Source organism: Trichoplax adhaerens, genomic scaffold, assembly GCF_000150275.1.
Source record: "Trichoplax adhaerens TRIADscaffold_32 genomic scaffold, whole genome shotgun sequence".
NCBI classification, from domain to species: Eukaryota; Metazoa; Placozoa; class Uniplacotomia; order Trichoplacea; family Trichoplacidae; genus Trichoplax; species Trichoplax adhaerens.
The window spans coordinates 281,050-298,355 of NW_002060972.1; the positions used below are offsets into that span (position 1 = coordinate 281,050).

Consider the following 17,306-nt stretch of genomic DNA (forward strand, 5'->3'; position numbering starts at 1 on the left):
TTCATGATGATCGATTACTCATTTCAATTGTGCTGGATGTCGATGTATAGGCTGCGTTACAATGTTATTAACAAATTACTGTTTGATCTGTTGTAGTATTGATTTTTATGTACAGTTTTCCTTGATGACTGATTTTGGAAACTTTGTCCCATCTAGATTGTACATTCCAAAATTGAAGGCAAGTTTAGTTGATCTAGCAATAGTAAGCAAGATGTTCATCTACATTAAAACCTCTATGGGGAAATTAACGAGGTTAATTGTAGACCCTAGTGATACTATCGAAATGGTCAAAATGAAATACGAATTTGAAGTAGGTAAGGCGTAGATTAATTATTAGCGAAAATGACTTTAAGCTAAAGAGATTTCATCTTGAATGAATAGCAATCTGAATGCTGTTTTACCATGATTGTGCAATGAGCAGAACATAAAGTAGGCTACGGCATGATAATGTGTAGTAGAGTTGATAATTCTGCTAGCAATGGAAATGGATCTAAATTGGATCATCCAAGTAGTATTTAGATTAGCATGAAGTATTATTTAGGTACAAGTATAAATAAGTGCATGTTGCCTACAGTCAACTCTTTCCTGTAATGATTCGAATTGCAATTCCTGTTATCATGGACAGTAAGCGTTTTCACCAATGGATGATTAACGTTATAGGAATACCTTCAGGTAAGCAACGTCTAGTCTTTGGTGGATTACGCCTAGAAGATGAGCATACTTTAGCATATTATGGTATCCAGAACGGTAAGATTGGGCATGTTTCATCTCCAATAGAAGTGGAATAGTATATCACATTATTCAATAACGTATCTTTATTACAAAATCTATAGAGACAACCTTATTTTTGATGCTTACGTTAACGGGAAAATGATATGAAGATGCAAATTGGAATAGGCTTGTTTCTATAGTAAGAATGAGAGAAAGCAAGAGTGTCTTATACACTAATACCTAATGTTCGATGAATTGGTTTGACTGAGCATTGTACATGTCCATAAAATAAATAAAAGTATAAAACACTTTTGGACTGATAAACGAAAGTTGCCGCAAATCTTCATGGTTATTTTTCGTTGATCAAATATTGACCCGCTAATAGATGTAAGATCGTATTTAGTTTTGATAATTTCTCATCATGCCATTTGTTGGTATTGTATCTCATTTAGTATCGCATAAGATTATAATCACTTATCAGGCGTGTATTTTGAACATCCGAAACCCTATCGAAAGTAAAAAGAAGTGAAAGACATTTGCAAAGTTGGTGTAGAATTAATCGATTACTCGTTGTAACGATAAATTGCTGTTGCGGAAAATTATTCCCTTGACCAACTAGTACACGAGCGAGTAAATTAGTAAAAACTAAGATAGCTGCCAATCCGATTATTCTGATATCGAAGGATGTTGTGACAAAACTGCTATTATGAACAAAATCGCTTTCGAGGATCACTTTTATTCAGGAAAGACTCTCGTAAAGTTTATATTTGCAATGACGAATGGCGATGACCAGCTAATATACGCACCAGTAAGTTATTTAAATAAAATACACGGTATTTTATATCATTTCGACTATTCCGAAACCTGTAAGACATTATTACAAATTTTTTCGCGGCTCCTGCAGTAGATCTCAATTCTATCTACCACTCTGACCTGTACTGTAGTAAACAGTCGATATCCTGAACAGAAAATTCCGTAACATTTTGTAGCGACTCCTGCAGTGGAAGATCTAAAGTCCATCTACTACTCTGATCTGTGCTGTAGTAAACAGTCGATATCCTGTACAGAAAATGCCGTAAATTGCAACTCCTGCAGGCATCCATTCCATTACTTATAGCATCCATGTTCACTGGGTAGTAACTACGCTAGATGAGTTTAAGCTCTTCAATCTAGTGAAGCAGTCATGCAGCACAGAGATGGCAATCAGGTTATAACTTGTTCAGTAATTTCCTTGGATAACCCATCAAATGATGATAGTAATAGCAGTACAGCATTACTAATCATAATACGCAGATATTGCAGCAAGGCTACTATATTTCTTACTCTACGAGGACATACAGGTATTGCCAGTAGTGGAGTGGATTGAAATAGAAATATCAATAACTATCTATAGTCTCCAATAGGACCGATCCATCTCGAAATGATTATGATGAAGTTGTCAAGTTAGAGACAAAATCAAGTCAATCTAATGTAGATGATTAAAGCAAATAAATTAGCCATGCAACGAAACTTTTTCACTATACTGTAGATAAGATATATAGGTTATGTGTAGGCATATCCGTTTGAAATATTGGACCTCTTTTAATCTATTGCTGATCCAATGGTAAACCTAAATTGAGGCCATAACTGGCTATAAATCAGTGCTTACTGCAATTATGACCTATATTCAACAGGCATAGAAGATCAATTCCTCGCCAAGAGCAGTATATACGTGACATGTACACATTTCGAAATAGAAGGACAGCGGATTACAGTACTAACATGGAATATAATAATTTATTAATCTAAGAAAGGCCAGTACATACAACATCAATCACAGAACATTTTATATCAATTAGAGATCGATAGAACAAATAGATACAATCTTTCCTGAATAGGAAATGTATGCATATACGTACAGTATTACCATTCCTTTATCCTGGCTACAACGAAATTTATGGATTTATTTTAAATGAGTAAGTCCAAAGGAATAATTTATCTAATAGAGAGAAAAAATTTAAAATTGATCGCAGTACAGTTTCCTATTCCATCGTAATGATTATTGTAATTAGTAAAGCATCCGTTCTCGTTCAAATGTATGGCCTGAAACCAAACATGCTCTCCATGACTGCATCATACCAGTAGGACATTTTTATCGCTTATAATGACGCAGTTACATTACTACTATTTAAAACTTGTGAAATCATTTCGGCAATATATTTCGCGTGGAATTTTTGAACGTAGTGCCCACCATTCCTAAATACAATTTGCCGTGATTGACGTGTTCGTAGTTCATATAGTACGGCATCATTTTCTACGACTGAAAAAGTAAATAGAATCAATTCTGCTGGCAATAATGCAATGAGTGAAGACGGAAAATGATCCTTTTCCATGTGAAAATACGTGTAGAAGTTGCAAATCCATTTAATGTAAAATTGTTGAATCAGTTAATATTTCATCTTGTTTATGAAACTTACCTTGTCCATCACTAATCTCTGCTAATTCCTTCATGGTTTTTAATCCTAAAGTTTGACCAATTCCACTAAATATCGCATTTTCGATAAGTGCATCATTCTTCCCGTAAGCCAAGATAACAGGAGCATTTCGATCACGAATGCATTGTAAATTCTTGGTGTGTAGTGCAAAATCAAGACTGGCAACTATATCTTGAGTATGCTCGATTTCACCTTTGACGAATCTGCTCACTTTAAATCCAAGCATGCGATAAAAGTAAGGCAAAATCATTCCAATTATGACTTTGGTTAACCAGCAGAAATGGAGTAAGTAGGATAATAATTTCACCACTAATTGAAGTCAAATAAAGGTTAAGTTACTGAAGTAAATAAAACTCACTGTGTACGTACGATTATTTGTTGATAGCATAATATAGAAGGCAATTTTTAACCGTAACGAAATGCAGACCTATTCGACCTAATCTACTCGTAGCTGATAATGAATTGAACACGACAGTAGACAGTAGGTATAACATCGATATTGGTAAACAGTGTGGTAGAAATTACCTGAAAATGGACTTATAGAGTGGTGAGGTCTTAGGCCAGGGCCAGATATCAGCCCAAGACTTAAAACCAAGTTTGGATGTGTAACAAGTAGGTTGGAAATAACTGTGCATGAAAAGCTATGTGCAATTGCCATATCAACCTTGTCAATATTCAAACTAGACAAAAAGTTCACCACAAAATGGACCAGGTTCATGGGGTTATATTGGAGATCATCTGGCTTTTCTGTCTCTCCAAATCCAGGAAGGTTGATCCTTATCACTCTAAATCCTTTTTGAACTAACGGAGGAGCAAGATAACGAAAGTCATAATGGTTTCCTGAAATAAAATAGCAAACAGTTATCGACAGTTAGTACCGTCATGGATCCTTCGCCACATTGTTCAAGTGTTGAACAGTATTTCTGGCGATGTGTACGTTATTTTAAGGATCGTGTACAATATTGGCGTCGGGCATGACAATGATGAACAGAGTTATAAGTTTGCATTAAATACAACTGATTAAATTCTTATTTTATCATTGATGAAGATTGATCATTTACCAGGGCATCCGTGCATGGCTATAATAATTCGAGATCCTGTAGGATTTTCGTCCGTGTAGCTAGCCTTAAAATGGCGGACAGAAGTAATACCCATATTTTGGGTACTAACTTGAGTGTATTTTACCTCTGGATCCGATGGTGTAGGTAAATCGTACTTGTCATTTTCTTGTTGATGCGTGTTGCTTGACATGGCTGAGAAATTTCTAGGAATGATTGGATCAATTGTAGATCTATCTATCTTGTATATTCTACATTAATATATGTAAATGTACAATATGCTTTCTCTTGTCGGCTAGTACTTGGAATGGATGATAGTGTAAACAGTGCGTGTATCGTGTTTAGGGTGTGTCCACTACCTAGACGACGATACTAGGAATACGTAATGTTATTGGCATCCTTGCTAATTAATTCTTGTACGATGAAAGGAGTTTAAATTCTCATTCGTGACTAGACTTTAGCATAACATACAGTATACTATATTATTTACTGCCATGCATATGGTATCGACTAGTCTCCTTCATCAAAATAATCGGGTTAGGGTACTTCTGATAATAAACCTTACGCTGTAGATGGGTCGTAGATCATCGAATTCGACTTGTTTCAGTCACTGTTGATCCTTGATTCGTTGGATGGTATCGTGCCATATTTAAAGCAGCAATAAAAGTAAGCTCTAACGACTGCCTTTGTAATGTCATCGAATTCTACTTGTTTCAGTCCCTGTTGATCCTTGATTACTTGGATAATATCGTCTCATATTTAAAGCAGCAATAAAAGTAAGCTCTAACGACTGCCTTTGTAATGTCATCGAATTCTACTTGTTTCAGTCCCTGTTGATCCTTGATTACTTGGATAATATCGTCTCATATTTAAAGCAGCAATAAAAGTAAGCTCTAACGACTGCCTTTGTAATGTCATCGAATTCTACTTGTTTTAGTCTCTGTTGATCTTTGATTACTTGGATGATATCGTGTCATATTTAAAGTAGCAATGAAAGTAAGCTCTAACGACTGCCTTTGTAATGTACATTGACTAGGTAGGTGCAGTCGCGTATGAAATTAGAATTGCATCGACAAACTTTGATATCTTGAATTTAAACTCTCATCAATGAGTGGTATAATCGACACTAACAGAGGCACTGGATAGCAATAACAGTAGAAGCATGGCATCAAACAAGGATCAACACAACAATAATGAGTTTGAATTACCAACACCATCTGATCCGGAGGTAAAATACACTCAAGTCAGTACTAATAATATGGGCATAACTTCTATCAACAATTTCCAAGCTGGCTACACTGACGAAAATCCTACAGGATTTCGAATTGTTCTAGCCGTTCATGGAACTCCTGGTAAGTGATGATAGGGTATCACGGATTGATTCAATTTCAGACTGTTCCATAAATTTAACTTTTCATCAAGTTAAGAGTAATCGAAGCTAGATCCAATACTGTACACTGACCATGGTTAAAATAGGTTGGATGAGATGATCAGTATCGCTCATTAGATGACATAATGATTACGATGATCGGTACAACAGTTTGTCTTATGAGTAAATTAAATGCATGTGATTATAGGTAGCCATCATGACTTTCGATACCTTGCTCCACCTCTGGTTCAAGCAGGATTAAGGGTTATCAGAGTTAATCTCCCTGGCTTTGGAGCTACGAAGAAACCGGATGAGCTCGTATACAATTTTAACACAATGGCCCATTGGCTAGCTAACTTTTTATCTAGTATTAATATTCATACGGTTGATATGGCTGTTGGACATAGCTTTGGATGTGCAATCATTGCCACCTTGTCTGTTACACATCCAGAATTAATTTCAGCTTTTACACTCCTATCTACCTTTGGCCTAAGACCCCACCGCATTATTAGACCATTTGCAGGTACTACTTTGTTACTACCTAACCAACAGCTCGAGTATTAGTTTCATGCATGCGACATTTTAGTAATTAAATAAAACGCGCTTCAAATTCGTATGGGTTTGTAGTCATTAATATCTAAAAAATGATATAATAATCGCTTTAAATAAGCATCGATTTGTAAGCAATGATACCTGAACGTTATAGGATAATATACAAGATTCTATATTAGTGAACATCTACCTGCAAATGTTGCTATCCTGTAATTCTATAAGATAACATACAAATTTTAACTAGTCGTAATAAATGCGTCTCATAATAATTATCTTAGTCAAATAGTATTTCCTAAAAGGCTTCTATTACAAGGATTTAGTAATAGTAGAGCAATAATTAATTACTACAAGAATCTAGTCTAAAATCGAAAGTATTCCGAGCTTAAAGAGAAGTAAAGTCTCTTCTCCTCTGTGAGCTCATCTCTACAGTTCTTATAAACATTCGTTAAATCCATTTATGACAACTTGATTAATCTACAATCAGATATGAATCATCAAACAAAACACTTTTCTCTAATAGTACGTCATTATTTTCTACAATCGAAATCGTTCTACTAAAGATGTCACTACTCTTCCATTAACGTCTAGGCCCTTTCTTCGAAGGGTATTTTAACAACTACAGTGTTTTTAGCTACATAAATCTTGTACCATAATTAGTCAACTGGCTACTATTAGTCATCAACAATTTCTAATATAGTAGTTAGCAATCATCTAATATTGGCTTCACGGTAATATCTATCCAAAGCAGCCTAAATATATCTAATATAGCTATCCATATATTCAAATATGGGTGCATTACTACACTAGTGTAAGATAACAATGCTTCTTTTTTTACTAGCGATAAAGTTGTCAGCATACCTTCTGGATCTTTCATGGGTAACCAACTTTATAGCTACCAAGATTTTAACTTGTGCTTATAGAATGGCTGGATTTAAAATGAGCAAATTTGTTGAAAATGAAATGGTACATAGTCACCAGTTGACTACCAATATCGATTTTGACCAGCATGCCAATAATTTAAAATCCATTGGTAAAAGGAAAGTTCCTGTCATTTTAGCATACGGAAAGGATGATCCACTTATTGAAAATGAAATATTTAGTGAAGTTGGTCAAATATTAGGACTAAAAAGTATGACGGAATTAAGTGATTTAAATGGCGAACAAGGTGAGATTCATATCCCTATGTACAATATTCAATGATTTAAACTTAAAAACTCATAAACGACTTTTAAAGTATCTTCTCATATTAAACGTACATGTCGCACCGTTTTTAATAAGGGATTGTTTTTACTTTTCAGATATAGAAAATGGAGTCATGTATGAAATACAATTAAATCAATCACGAGAAATTGTGTTTAGAAATGGTAGCCATTATATTCAAAAATTCCATGCGAAATATATTGCAAAAATTATTATACAAGTTATGAATAAGCAGTAAATGATTTCATCAAATTGGATCCTCTGGTTGTGGATATAACATCAGAAACGATTGTTTTTGCTAATTATTATAATACATGACTTTTAGATATGGATCGTTAGAAGAGGATTCATGCATGAAAAAGTTTTTATTACATTATTTGGTAATAAGAGCATAGGCCTACACTTTGTAAGATAAATGTTGCAGTAGCTCGTATAGCAAGAAAAATTTTATCTCTATTTGAAAATGTATACAGTTGTACATTCACTAAATATCTATAAGGTTGATAGATCAAGAATCTTTGAAGACGTTAGAAAATTAAGATTTGTTGAACAAAACCTTGTTTACAAAGATACAACGTAATCGATCAGCTGAGGACCTCTAATGAGAAAGAACGAGTTTACTGTACTAAACCGCTCGCATATATACTTTTCCGCGTTAATAGCTGACTGTCTTGGAATCTGTTGAGAGATCATCTCTGCAGTGCAGTATCCAGCAACTCTAAGTGATGCAACACACTGCGGCATTTACGTATCCAGTTACATCGATGTCTTTCAGTGTGTTTTACGCTTACTTTGTAGCTGAATGTGAAATTTCAGAAATGTCTGAATATACTAATAATATAGTGGGCTACTGACACTAACTCACTGTAGATCAAATTATAACCCCCTAGTTGTATTATTCCACATGATCTATATTGTCAACCTCAAAGTAATCATTATTATTGATTGCAATACTTAGCCAATTTACGCTTCATTGTTATGATTGGTGTTCAAATCGGCAATTTTTATGTCGATTTTCAATGCAATTGTATGACTTTATCGAGTTTACCCACCCTGTACTATGGAATAGCAAGTTTCGGCCATTTTGATCAGACGGCAAGGTAATGCACGCTGCAGAGCACAGGTCTAAATTAGCCAACGATAAGCATCTTGGAATATAGTGTATATGCGTCTAATCATATGTAAAAATAGATATTTGGCTAACAGTAATTATCATGGAAGCTCTCAAATCCTGTATAAGCAAAACATGTTTGGCACAATTTAGTAGTGTACAGAATACTGGTTTAGACTATGCCTGTTCCAGGTCAGGGCTTCGCTGAACTAGCTCAAGAGCTAAAAGCGAGCTTTCGACAGCCAGGTTCAATTTAAACAGACGCATAGACGTTGGTCAGGGTTTCGCTGAACTAGCTCAAGAGCTAAATGCGAGCTCTCGACAGCCTGGTTCAATTCGGACCGATGTTGGTCCATTTTTTAAGTTTGCTATTCTGCTTCTACGGAGAAATGGACATTTCAACGAAAAACAAGGGAGAGCTATCCATGATAACCCATGATTCATGAAAGGGTTAAAGCCACAAGTAGAAGTCCTTGCCGTTGCCATGGCATTCGTGCTAAGCTGCAGTATTAGTACGGTATAGCTAATGCAATTTCTATATATTATATAGTATACATAAAGTAGCAGCCGATTTTTTTGTAATGCCATCACGGCCACGGAGAGTTTTTTTTTTGCAGCGGCTATAGTCCCTGATATAGCATATGCAAACAGAGGAATTATAGCTAACAGTCGTTCAGTATACTAAAAATGGCGGACTGACTATTTTGCATTTTGCTGGTCATCTTAACTCAGTCATATATCTGAAACGATATATGCGTTCTACTGTACTACCGTAGTATACTGTCCTGTCTGCGATTGGAGCTGCTAACAGTAGTTGGTTTTTGTACACTATGGCATACGGTTTCAATGATAGCGTAGAGTAGAAAGACCAGGAAAATGATTTTCCTTTGGCACTGCTCATAGGACATATCCTACAGTGAACAGCCTTCGGGACGGACAGACATTTAACCTCATTTCGTTCACAAATAGGTTGCTAAATACTTCGTTAGTGGATTCTGAACTGACTGATTTTTTTCTCGATGAAGTCATATTATATTGTATACCATTACCTGTTGCTAAGTTCTGCTTGGAAGCAGAGTAACTTTAGATCATCCATGTTTTTCAAATGAATACGAGTGATTAAGAAAACAGACAAGGAAGATTCGTACCGAATAGTCCTTTTTGAACATGGTCGGCCTCATCAGGTATGAAAAGTCCGTCCGACAGTCCAAGACTTTTGGACATGGTCAGTAGGCCTGATCATTTTGCATAGATTTTTATACACTTCGTTTAAGCATGTCTAACGTATCAGTAGGACAGCTTAAACGAAGTGTATAAAAAAATCTAAAATCTATCTATGCAAAATGATCAGGCCTAATGGTCAGCCGCATCAGGTATGAAAAGTCCGTCCGACAGTCCAAGACTTTTGGACATGGTCGGCCTCATCAGATCTGAAAAGTCCGTCCGACAGTCCAAGACTGTTGAACATGGTCGGCCTCATCAGGTCTGAAAAGTCCGTCCGACAGTCCAAGACTTTTGGACATGGTCGGCCTCATCAGATCTGAAAAGTCCGTCCGACAGTCCAAGACTTTGGACATGGTCGGCCTCATCAGGTCTGAAAAGTCCGTCCGACAGTCCAAGACTTTTGGACATGGTCGGCCTCATCAGATCTGAAAAGTCCGTCCGACAGTCCAAGACTTTGGACATGGTCGGCCTCATCAGGTCTGAAAAGTCCGTCCGACAGTCCAAGACTTTTGGACATGGTCGGCCTCATCAGGTATGAAAAGTCCGTCCGACGGTCCAAGACTATTGGACTGGTATCGTACCGTACTGTACACAGTGTACAGCTTCGATATCAAGCAAGTATGTCCGTATGCATACTGTAACAGCTGTCTAGAACCATACTGTAGCACTGTACTGTGAGTAAAATCACCAAATACACAGCGGAGAGGAACTAGCTTCAACCGTTGGATTGCGCATGATCAAATCTTTTCGCAGAACGCGTGTTCGCCCTTTCTTGCTCATTCCTTGGAAGCAAGTGGAGTCCATTGGCAAGGTAGCGACATTCAATGTCTTCAATTTTGATTTTAATCCCTTTCTAGCCTAATAATTCAGCAGTGAATTGATCATGGATTGTGTTTATAGACTATTTTACTTTTTGATAAGTTTGTTAACGTGTCCATTGGATGGAAATCATGTTATTTTAAATTCATCATCCATGGTGATTCCACTGCTACCATAGTGAACTCAAGTGGAGTTTTTCTATTATAATGGAATCGTCCATTTCAAAGGGAATACTTTACTTAATGCTTGTAGTAGAATGTTAGGAGACAGCAGGAACAAAGAAAAGTGAATTGAGTGATGTTATTTTTTTGTCCAGGCGAGCTAGAACTCGCCATTTCTTGTTAGAGATGATTTCTGATATTTTTTTTGCAAGTCAGTCGTCTTTCGTAGAGTAGATTGTATGGTTGACTACTGTACACTGTACAGTATAGTGGTGTATTCAGTAGCGTAGCAACATCAATTCCATAGAGAGGATAGCTTGTTATCCAACTAGGCTGATTCTTTCTTCCTTGAATGCTATATAGGAGAAAAGGAATTCGCCATGCAGATTTTTGTTAAGACTTTAACTGGAAAGACCATCACGCTAGAGGTCGAACCTAGCGATACCATTGAAAATGTAAAATCCAAAATTCAGGATAAAGAAGGTACGCCATGACAGTGTCGTTTTATAGTCGATGAAGTAAACCGGTTATTGTACTGTAAGGCATCGATCCATCGTACAGGATTTGTAGTTTGGATGTAATCGTCGACAAATGGCCATCATTCTGTATTAACCTTATCCTTACTATACTATTTGGCATTAGTAGCTAATGATAAAATGGATCATTTTGTCCAATTCTGTTATTGGTCGTGTTCTTCAGCCTCTTGTACTTGACTCATGGTTGTTGTAGCTGTCATGAGAGCAATCATGGTTGATTATTAGGAAACTGTCAACTACTGTATGATTATAGCTTATACTAGCAAAAGGATGATCAATCATCGTATGTTATTCGTACCTTATTACTTTACTGATGACTGTTGATCGTAAATAAGTGCTGCTGACATGGTTACGTTGCATTACCTACTTTAGTACACTAATCTCCAATCTGATAATCATTGCAGCTCGTAAGGATTAGCGTTTTCTTATTGATTCGTTTATGTACATGAGATTTTCAAGTAACCACACTCGTCGCAATCACATTAGAAGCAATATTGGATAGTTTACAACCCCTAATATCTTCTCAGTTATCGACAGTACACGATCGATGAGAGATGATTACTTGTAACGAGACAGTATGGTTGGGAATATATACTTTTACCATTCTAAAGGCTATTCGAATTTTTCGCTTCAGGTATCCCACCAGATCAGCAACGGTTGATCTTTGCTGGTAAGCAATTGGAAGATGGAAGAACCCTATCCGATTACAACATCCAGAAAGGTAAATATCTTATGGCAGTCATACGTAACGTATCGTTGGTACTTGTCGCTGCTGTCAATTCAAGATTTATATAACATGGTAATATTCTTTGTTTATTTTAGAATCAACTCTTCACTTGGTACTTCGATTACGTGGTGGCGTTATTGAACCTAGCTTGAGAATTCTTGCCCAAAAATACAACTGTGACAAGATGATCTGCCGCAAGTAAGTACGATGCAGCGACAGTAACTCAACTTTATTGATAGCTTAATGCGATCTATCTACATATATTGGTATCTTCTTTTACAAGTACATGAATCGATAAATATTAGATGTAGAACTTCTTGTCATTGACGACACAACTACAGTGACTCAATTTTACTGATAGCTTAATGCGATCGACGTACCCATATTGGTACCTTCTCCAAGTACATTAGTCGATAAATATTAAATTTAGAACTTCTCGTCATTGACCCGGCGGTATAATAACTGTCCTTCAAAACCGTATAGATAGGATTACAAGGACTAACCGCGAATCTTGTTTATTTGTTGCAATAATTTAGATGTTACGCTCGCTTGCATCCTCGTGCTAAAAACTGCCGAAAGAGAAAGTGTGGCCATTGTAGCAATCTACGTCCCAAGAAGAAGTTGAAGTAAAGGAGTGGATTCATCTTTTGTCGTTGTAAAGCTGTCACTGTCAAAAGATATCTCTCCAATGTTGTAATATCAATAAAACTCTTGTTCAATTAAAACTTGTGTTTCGCGAATGTTGTGTACTGACATTTCTTCGGGTGTATGAGCTACAGTAATTAATTATTTATGCGCACTTTCAGTAGTTTAATTGAAGATGATTAATTCAAGTTCCTTATTGCATCAATGTAGTTTCTGACTTTGCACAGTATGCATGAGGTATCTTTATTGAGAGCTATTGAAATATGAAGTTGAAATGCCCCTGTTGCTGCCGAGATGTTTTTCTCGTTAAAGATATTGAACAAGCCAATAGTGCAGGTAGTTAATACCTACTTATTGGCGTAGATATGCATATCACGCACATATAAAAGATCATCCATTTATAACTATATGATTCAACATCAGTCATAATTATACAGTATTTTACTTCCCGGTAACTACAGCTTTGGAGCTAGAGTTGAAATTAAACTTTAAAAATACAAGAGTAGCATTAGTAATAACATTAAATTAAGTTCATTACAGTATTTTATTTCGCCATGGCAACAGCTCTGAAGGGAGTCAAAAAAATAAGATTAAAATAAAAAAGTAGAGCTTCATGTCTACTGTAACAAAAATACAGCACTAGTCATTGGTACATTGATGCCCTTGAATTAAATCCAAAATGTAAGATCGCAAGACAGAAATTGAGTCATCTCCAAGGTGTACTAGTTATTGATTCGTGGTATAGTATTTATAAGCATATTTATTCTTTGGTTTAGTATACAATGTCAAAATTATAGCCTAACGATAGCAATGGCTTACACTCTAGCATTAGCTTGTCATCTTAATTTAATTAGGTGAACGTAGCTTCAAGCTACCAATCAAGATATTAATAACGAAATTAGTAATGCATCCGATATAGTGGACTGCGAATTTTGCGTATAAGCCAGGTATCAATATTGCACTATAGCAGCACTAATTGTAAAGCAGAAAGGAATTTCAACGCTCAATCCCTGAATATCTTCTTCAGCTAAGCTACTGATGGCTGCAATCATTCTTTATTATTTCTCTCTAGCATTCGTAAAATAGCTTCTCCAATATATCTTGCATGTATTTTGTGAATATAATGGCCTCCCGTTTTGAATACAATCTGTCGAAATGGATTGGTTTTAATATCATACAGTACGGAATTGTTTTCTTGAGAGTCTAGATAGTTATTTTGAAAAGAGAGTATATAAGGTAGCAGCAATAAGTTATAGGTCGATAGATTGAAGAAATCATTTTAGCGATAATCTACGTATACATATCGAAGTTCATTCGGTAAGAGCACTTTAAAATAATTGGCCAAAATAGTGTACAAAAGACATGAACAGATACTTGTACCTGGTTCTATACTTTCCGTGGCCATTTCCTTCAAGGTCTTTAATCCAAGGGCTTGGCAATTTTCATTCAAGATTTTGTTCTCTATTAGATGATCATCAATACCGTGAACCAAAAGTACTGGAATCTTGCTGCGACTAATATGTCGTAGATTTTGGTGATGCAGCTGAAAGTCGGCAATACCACACATGCGAACAGTATTAGGCATTTCGTCTTTGCTTAATTTATTGACATTAAAGCCCGAAAGTTGAAAGGCATAACGCAAAATACTGGAGATAGCTGCGCTGGTTATTGATGAAAATTCTAGCATGTAGGCTCCAAATTGAGTTACTGCAATGAAAGAAGAATTGAATTAATGTAGCTGAACGATGACATAGCGTTGATATGCTCTACTTTCTTATTTAAATCATTATTTTCTACACGGAAAGAGATGTTAGATATTCAAATGCTTTACAGTAAATCGTGCCAATGGTTATGATGTCATTGCATTTATGTATATCCAGTATCTTATATAACTTGATAGATTACTATCACAGTTGCATATCTTCAACTACTAAATATATTATACAGCTGCATTTATTAACTATAGTCAAATGGCTAGATAATAAATCTATTTTGTGTCCATTTCAATGCTTTGATACTGTTTAATATATCAGATAGAGATATAATCTTAGTTTATAGCTTAACATTTCATCTTTTAGCTTTGACTGAGACATTACAGAGAAATTAAATGATTCTTTACTTTAACCATTTTTCTAATAGAAGAGAAATTTTACGGATGGACAGCAACTAGTTCATAATATATAATTCGCGGCCGGAGAGCCATTACGGTAGCTTTAAGCATATCATTTTACGCGTACAATTTGATAAACTACCATCACGAGCTGCATCTTAAAGCAAGAACATGATGGTGTTGTGTACAGTATAGTAACTAGAACTTATAAGATTTAAATATTATATACCGTTGGATATAATAGATAGAGATATTACTGTAAATCTGTCTATCTTTTAAAATTAGCCATCCTTACTAAAATAAGGCCTTAGACCAGCATGCGGTCGGCCACCAACACTCGATAAAAGTCCATAGGATAAGACTAAATTGGGTTGAACAGTTGATAAAGAGGTTACGATGGAGCAGCCAAAACTAATTCCAACTGCCATGTTGATTTTTGTAACCCCGATATTATCTAAAAATGCAGCTACAAACTTAGCCAAATTGTGAGCACTATAGATAAATTCAGGAGGTTTTTCAGACGATCCAAATCCAGGCATATTAAGCCGAATAACGCGAACACCGGCTGGAACTAGTACAGAAGAAATATAACGAAAATCCAAATGGCTACCTACATTGAAATATTATAAAGTTAGAATAGATGAAGAGAAATTAAAAGCTAATGGTAATTTATCGTACTATCTTACTCTACCTAATTCATTTATTACGACATACAGAATATAAAAGTTTTGTAGCGCTTATAGATATCAATAAAAAGATATTTGACTATTTAATAATTACTAATCAGACAGTACATGATTAATTCATCTCCAATTTGTGGCAATTGATTAACATTTTACAACACTAGATAGAGCACTACACAGCCTAACAGGGTGCTTTTACATGACTGACGTACATTATTGCCTACTTTCGTCGTGTAAATGGCGATATTGAAGATACTTCTTCGTCAAAGTAGAGATCCTCCTTCTTTACTGCATTTTGCCTACGTTTTATAATACTAGCTATAGCACTATACAGGATGAAATCAACATGCCTAATGTGTATTATTGCCTACTTTCGTTGTGCTGAAGGTGATGTTGAGAATATTTCTTCGTCAAAAGGTAACTGATGCTTCTTTCTTTACACACTAGATATACTACTACTCAATCTATCAGGATAAATTAACAAACCTTATGTACATTATTGCCTACTTTTTTGTGCTAAAGGTGATTTTGAGAATATTTTTTGGGCATAAAGCAACCAATACTCCTTTCTTTACCGTAATTTGCTAACAGCCCTGCAACGTTAGTGCCGCAGATCGACTGATCAATGGACTCATGCATCTAGATTATATGTACTGTACTTTCTATCCAATGGTTTATCTTCAGAAATGCTCAACACTACAATAAGGGAATGTTTGTATGATAATAAAAGTAAAATGTCATTATTGAAGTTATTTGAAGTGGATTCGATGTAATGAAGGGGATGCAAGATAAACATTAACGTAGGAAGAAAGTTATACTGCTAGTAAATCGAATTGATTACCTGGGCAGCCATGGACTACCAATGTCACTAATGGCGATGTGCTATTTTCATCGGTGTAACTCACATTAAAATGATTCGTACTCGTTAGCCCTAAATACTTTCCTGGAACATTGGTAAATAGGAGCTCGGGATCGGAAGGCGTTAATAATTCTTGGTTAAATTTACTTGCCTGATGCAGTGATGATTTGATAATTGTTATATGAGGATGGAGACTCTTCGCAAACGGCATGGTAGCTGCATTATGACAATAGTAAATTGTAGATCTACGTGATATCACTCTAGCAATAGGTAACCAAGCCATCTTTGGTTCTATTTCAGACTAGTAATTCTTGGATAATAATTAATGTCAGTCTATCAAAAAACTCTAAATATCTTTGGTTGAAAGCTTTAAAAACCAGATAGCAGTCACGACAAGTCATTTATTTTCATTGAAATAGCTAGAGAGCAAAAGCGACGACAGAATCATAGTATTGGCTTATAGATACTCGTCATCATAATCATCTGTCGTGATGGAAGTAATTGAATAACGATGGCAATGCTGGCAATGGATCAATAGTAAGAATCAACCCAAACTTGACTTCAATATGGTCACCACTATCCAGGCAGTTGGTCGGCATTGACTGCGTTAACAGGATGGTGCTTGCGGTAATTGGATTGTTTACCTTTATTAATTATTTGCAGCAATGGAAATTAGTACAAAATTACTCTGTCCTAGCTTCACGAATAGCCAATAATACTGTCAGAACTAGCTAAAATTAAAGATAGATTGAAACATCGAGTGCTACTATCGGGATAATAATGTCATTTGTTAGGTACTATTTCATGCTGAAAGCGGATAATTTTGCAGTTAGAAAGAGTTTCTCCGACGTATAAATAGCAATTACAAGATGGAGAAAGTGGGAAAGTTCTTATTTGCTACCAATCACTCCTTTCAAAGTTGATAGATGGTCAAGCTAGTCTTAAAAGATGTCGATATTGTCTCTGTTGAGCCAGTAATAGCCTTATTAGTTTAATATGGCCTATCTTGCTGGGATAGATAGTTTACAATATCAACGAATCACTTTAATGGTATCCAATTCGACAGA

General features: G+C 35.7%; 6 protein-coding genes across 6 annotated transcripts; 3 read left to right on the forward strand and 3 right to left on the reverse strand.

The window, feature by feature from the left end:
- Positions 1-211: 211 nt before the first annotated feature.
- Positions 212-788, forward strand: TRIADDRAFT_33247 (uncharacterized protein; the record flags this gene model as incomplete). The annotated part of the gene is made up of 2 exons (XM_002117886.1): positions 212-314; positions 661-788. The coding sequence occupies 2 exons, from the start codon at positions 212-214 to the stop codon at positions 786-788; spliced, it is 231 nt and encodes a 76-aa protein (XP_002117922.1).
- A 2,061-nt stretch (positions 789-2,849) lies between these two features.
- TRIADDRAFT_61960 (uncharacterized protein) lies at positions 2,850-4,436 on the reverse strand (the record flags this gene model as incomplete). The annotated part of the gene is made up of 4 exons (XM_002117908.1): positions 2,850-3,010; positions 3,168-3,494; positions 3,711-4,025; positions 4,247-4,436. 4 exons carry the CDS (start codon positions 4,434-4,436, stop codon positions 2,850-2,852), a joined length of 993 nt encoding a protein of 330 aa, XP_002117944.1.
- Positions 4,437-5,405: 969 nt separating this feature from the next.
- TRIADDRAFT_61961 (uncharacterized protein) lies at positions 5,406-7,364 on the forward strand (the record flags this gene model as incomplete). The annotated part of the gene is made up of 3 exons (XM_002117887.1): positions 5,406-5,595; positions 5,821-6,135; positions 7,003-7,364. The coding sequence occupies 3 exons, from the start codon at positions 5,406-5,408 to the stop codon at positions 7,362-7,364; spliced, it is 867 nt and encodes a 288-aa protein (XP_002117923.1).
- Positions 7,365-11,056: 3,692 nt separating this feature from the next.
- TRIADDRAFT_33280 (expressed hypothetical protein) lies at positions 11,057-12,144 on the forward strand (the record flags this gene model as incomplete). The annotated part of the gene is made up of 3 exons (XM_002117888.1): positions 11,057-11,162; positions 11,850-11,936; positions 12,038-12,144. Coding segments are annotated over 3 exons (300 nt in total), but the record flags the coding sequence as incomplete, so codon positions are not given.
- Positions 12,145-13,635: 1,491 nt separating this feature from the next.
- TRIADDRAFT_61963 (uncharacterized protein) lies at positions 13,636-14,274 on the reverse strand (the record flags this gene model as incomplete). The annotated part of the gene is made up of 2 exons (XM_002117909.1): positions 13,636-13,790; positions 13,968-14,274. 2 exons carry the CDS (start codon positions 14,272-14,274, stop codon positions 13,636-13,638), a joined length of 462 nt encoding a protein of 153 aa, XP_002117945.1.
- A 704-nt stretch (positions 14,275-14,978) lies between these two features.
- TRIADDRAFT_61964 (uncharacterized protein) lies at positions 14,979-16,522 on the reverse strand (the record flags this gene model as incomplete). The annotated part of the gene is made up of 2 exons (XM_002117910.1): positions 14,979-15,307; positions 16,222-16,522. The coding sequence occupies 2 exons, from the start codon at positions 16,520-16,522 to the stop codon at positions 14,979-14,981; spliced, it is 630 nt and encodes a 209-aa protein (XP_002117946.1).
- Between the last annotated feature and the right edge of the window lie 784 nt (positions 16,523-17,306).